Source organism: Protobothrops mucrosquamatus, unplaced genomic scaffold (genome assembly GCF_001527695.2).
Source record: "Protobothrops mucrosquamatus isolate PMUCROS unplaced genomic scaffold, P.Mucros_1.0 scaffold783, whole genome shotgun sequence".
Classification (NCBI taxonomy): Eukaryota; Metazoa; Chordata; class Lepidosauria; order Squamata; family Viperidae; genus Protobothrops; species Protobothrops mucrosquamatus.
In genome coordinates this window covers 89,638-94,085 of record NW_015387051.1, presented here as the reverse complement: position 1 = coordinate 94,085, position 4,448 = coordinate 89,638, and the positions used below count along the sequence as shown (strand labels likewise).

Genomic DNA, 4,448 nt, shown 5'->3' with positions numbered 1-4,448 from the left:
ATACCCACAAATGGCTTCAAAAATCCCAGAGGGTCCACCGAACTGCCAAGAGTTTTAGAGGGCCTTGAGAAATTCAATGTCGACTTTTTATAGGAGAACTTAACAAAACTGAACAGGACTTGCCCGATCTCGATTTTTTTTTTTTTACTTTTCTTGAGAAGCTTAAGAGGTTGATCAGAGGAGGAGGAGGAGGAGGAGGAGGAGGAGGAGGAGGAGGTGGAGGAGAATTCCAAAAAAAGCCGTACAAGTTTTTTATCTCTGCTCTTGCTTCTTCAAGTAAACTGTGTCCATACTTGGGAGGCAATTCTTCTGCGTTCTGCAATCTCATCCCTGGTAGGAAAGGTTCAATGGAGGGAAAGAAACAAAGAGAGAAGCATGTTTGTTGATTAGGAAGTCAATCCAAGGGGACAAAAATAATGGATTCATCATCATCATCACCGTGATGAAGCCTTTACGTATTTATTAAGTAAGATGCTTGGACAGGAACACAAGACCCCATAGGATATCCTCTTTGCAGCACGAACCATAAAAGTTGGCTGATGCTGAGGGTTGTACCTCTATACCACTCTACAGAAGATAGGAAACCTTGACCACAGAGGAAGAAGTCTTAAAATGAAGATTGATCTTGATTCAGAGATCTAGGATCTATTCTGCAGCTCCAAGAGAGTTTGGAGCCGAAAATCAAGATCACTACAGCAAATGCCAAACTCCTGAGGCCTAGAAGAAATTTAAGAAATACAGGGAGTCCTTGACTTACAATTGTTCATTCAGTGACCCGCTCAAAGTTACAACGACATCAAAAAAAAATGATTTTTGACCGTTTTTCACCCTTATGACTGTTGCATCATCCATGTGGTCAGGGGTGAGGAACCTTGCCTCTTTTATAACTCGTGAACTTCAACTCCCAGAATTCCTGTGCCAGCATGGGGGATCTATGGCCCCTTCATGACTTGGGGACTTCAACTCCCAGAATTCCTGAGCCAGCATGGGGATCTATGGCCCTTTTATGACTTGGGGACTTCAACTTCCAGAATTCCTATGCCAGCATGGGGAAACTATGGCCCCTTCATGACTTGGCGACTTCAACTCCCAGAATTCCTGAGCCAGCATGGGGGAGCTATGGCCCCTTCATGACTTGGGGATTTCAACTCCCAGAATTCCTGAGCCAGCATGGCTCAGCATGGAAACCTCTCCCTGTCCCCTCAGCATGGCTGGCTCAAGAATTCTGGGAGTTGAAGTCCACGAGTCATAAAAGAGCCAAGGTTGCCTACCCCTGCCCCAGGGCTTCCCTGAAATGATTAAAAAAATGGAGAGAATTCAATCAACTCAAATTCACAGAATGAAATCAACTGTCACCCTTCTGATTTATATCGGCGACTTTGCTGATGTCCTTACGGTTGACCTCAAGGACAAATGTCCCAATTGTCCAAAAGCCTGACCTTCTGAATCAGAACAGAGCTGGAAGGGGTCTTGGAGGTCTTCTAGTCCAGCCCCGTGCTCAAGCAGGAGATGCTATGCCATTTCAGACAAGTGACCGTCTAGCCTCTTCTTAAAAACCTCCAGTGATGGAGCGTCCACAATTCCTGAAGGCAACTTCTGTTCCACTGGTTGATTGTCCTCACTCTTAGGAAGTTTCTCCTTAATTCCAGGTGGCTTCTCTCCTTGATTAGTTTCCACCCATGAAACTATTTCTTGGGCATCTAAGACCTAGGTTTAACCTCTTCCCTACCTGAAACAAAGACCGTTAAAGGCTCAATCCAATACCTTTCGTGGTGGCCTCATGGACCCTCACACCTTCAGTCGCCTTCTTGAGTCCTGTGTTAACCCGAGCCTGGACATAATTGTAGGGCGCGGGTCTGTGGCCTTGAAGCTGAAGTTGCTGTTTGGTAGAAATCAGCCTGTTGCGTATCATTTCGTTCTGCTTTTCTAAGTCCCGGACTTTCTCCTGAAGTTGTTCGATCACCTCCTCCATCTCCACGTCCTGACCCAGCCGCCTGGGGCCGCCACTGATCTGCTCCGCTTTCTTCTTGTCATTAACGAGCCGTATTAACTTAGTGGCCATTCTGAGGAGACATCAGATGTATCCAATGGGGGGGGGAGGGAAGGAAGGGGCAAAAAACACACACACACAAAAAAAAACACATCAGCACGAAAAGCACTTTGTTGAAAGGAACATAATCACTGTGAAGACTTCGGCGGCGTCGAACCTGAGTAATAAATTTCAGGTTTCGATATAACTACCCACAGCCTGCGAAGGGGCCTTTGAAGATAATTGAAACCACCGGGGCAGCAATCTGCTTTATAGTACTGACAAATAATAGTTTCCTAAGGCTTATCATTGAAAGTTTAGTCAAGTGGGAAAGGACGCATATTTGCTCCATATGCTGCTCAAATTTGGAACGTATGACCTCGCGAAGAAACTCTGGGCCCTGGTGAGTGTCGTTAAAGATTCGGGATGTGGTGAGGCCAGGCACAAAGGCTACAAGATCCATATGACGTTAAACTCCCCGTTATATGCTTGCAATGTGTCACACATCCCGCTGATGTCTTCTGCTTCCACGCAAGAGCAGGGGAACAAAAACCGTGCCGTTTTCCACCAAATAAAATATAAAAAGGAGGAGGTGGACGAGGCCAGCTTTTAATCATCCCCTGTGCCTTGCTGCGTCTGATACTTAGCAAATAAGGCTAACACACTTAGGAGAGGCTTAACAGCTCGTGGTTGGATAATAATTGGATGCAGGAGGAATGGTTTTCATCTAATTTTAAAAGGGTAAAATATATATATATATATATATATAGTCTTTGCTTTTGGCATCTCCAGAGCCGTACCTTTGATTCCTCTGAGTTTTGATAAACAGAGGGAAGCTAGAACAAAAGGCCAGGGAGCGTGCAGGGGTGATGTAATACCCCCCCCAAAACCAGAAGACACTCGCCCCAGTGAAGGATTGGGTCAGGGAGAAGGACTTGGCAGGCTAAGAAAGAAAAGGTGGCTTTGATGGAGGAGGAGGGAGATTCAAAACTTTTGCAAAATTGGTCGCGCATCTCTAACGGCTGCATCTACTTTATGGGAAGACCTTTCATTTCTTTTCCTTTTGTGGGAAATCCAGACGGGAGTCTGAAAACAGAGAGACACTTCATCTATTTGAGGATTTCCCCCCCCCCCTTTTTTTTTTAAAGTAAACTCCTACTTTTTTTCCCCTTTAACGAGACAGAACGGAAAAACATCTGCCTGAGGCTCCGTTGTTAAGCCCTTGGGGATGGATGACAAAGAAGGGACTTGCCGTAGTGAAGATAGATGGTTAAAGTCTCACGAAGCTGAGTTAAGATCTTTAAAACAATTTAAGAATTTGTTTTTTTGTTTTTTTTAAAGGAAGCGTTAAAAAGTCTCCGGCTTAATTATTATGTATTATCCCACGATAGGATACAGTCCAGGGGTAGTCAACCTTGGCTCTTTTATGACTCGTGGACTTCAACTCCCAGAATTCCTGAGCCAGCATAGCTGGCTCAGGAATTCTGGGTGTTGAAGTCCACGAGTCATAAAAGAGCCAAGGTTGACTACCCCTGGGATACACTCTTCAAGTACAGGTGCTCCTTGACTTTCAACAGTTCGTTCAAAGTGACAACGGCACTGAAAAAAGTGACTTGTGACTGTTTTTCACACTTATGACCATTGCACCATCCCCATGGTGAGGTGATCAAAATTCGGATGCTTGGCAACGGACTCACATTTACGACGGTTGCAGTGTCCTGCGATCACGGGATCCCTTTTGCGACCTTCTGATGAGCAAAGTCAATGGGGAAAGCCAGATTCACTTAACAACGCTGTTGCTAATTTAACAACTGCATTGATTCATTTGACAAGTGTGGTAAAATGGGGCAAAACTCACTTAACAACTGTCTCACTTAGCCACATACATTTGGGGCTCAATTGTGGCCGCCCGCTGAGGACAACCTGTGTTTCACTTTACAAGCCACATTTTTAAGGAGTCAATCAGGAAACCGGACCTTTTAATTTTATCCTCTTGCTTACGGGCATGTTGCTTCAGCAAGATGTTCTCCTCGTGTAAGCGAAAGTATCGATCTTCAAGGTCCTCCCGGTGAATTCGCGACACAGTTTGCCGAGCCTTAACATTCTGGGCGGTTGATGGATCTGCAAAAGGAGGAGGAGGAGGAGGAGGAAGAGGAATCAAGGATTTTTTTGTTTTTTAGGGCTACTATAAATTTTGCTGATGACAGATCTGAGTGCAGGAAAGTTTTGTGAACTCCTCGGCAATGGCTTTAGAGAAGGCTGAGCTCATGGGGTGAAATGGATCCTTTTAACGCTCAGGGCTTTATGAGGTACCAGTTTAAGATTCCAGCTCAGGGTAGAAGTTAGAGAGAGTGCCCATGGAGAAAGAAAGAAAGAAAGAAAGAAAGAAAGAAAGAAAGAAAGAAAGAAAGAAAGAAAG

At 44.9% G+C, this 4,448-nt stretch overlaps 1 protein-coding gene across 1 annotated transcript in view; it reads right to left on the bottom strand.

Annotated features, from left to right (window-relative positions):
- The window catches only part of RPGRIP1L (RPGRIP1 like), a 59,444-nt gene that overhangs the window by 52,773 nt on the left and 2,223 nt on the right, over positions 1 to 4,448 (bottom strand). The window contains exons 3-5 of the mRNA XM_029284639.1: positions 4,006 to 4,150; positions 1,765 to 2,063; positions 246 to 330 (exon numbers count right to left, since the gene is read on the bottom strand). Of these exons, the coding sequence (XP_029140472.1) occupies positions 246 to 330; positions 1,765 to 2,063; positions 4,006 to 4,150 (529 nt within the window). The remainder of the gene's footprint in view (positions 1 to 245; positions 331 to 1,764; positions 2,064 to 4,005; positions 4,151 to 4,448) is intronic.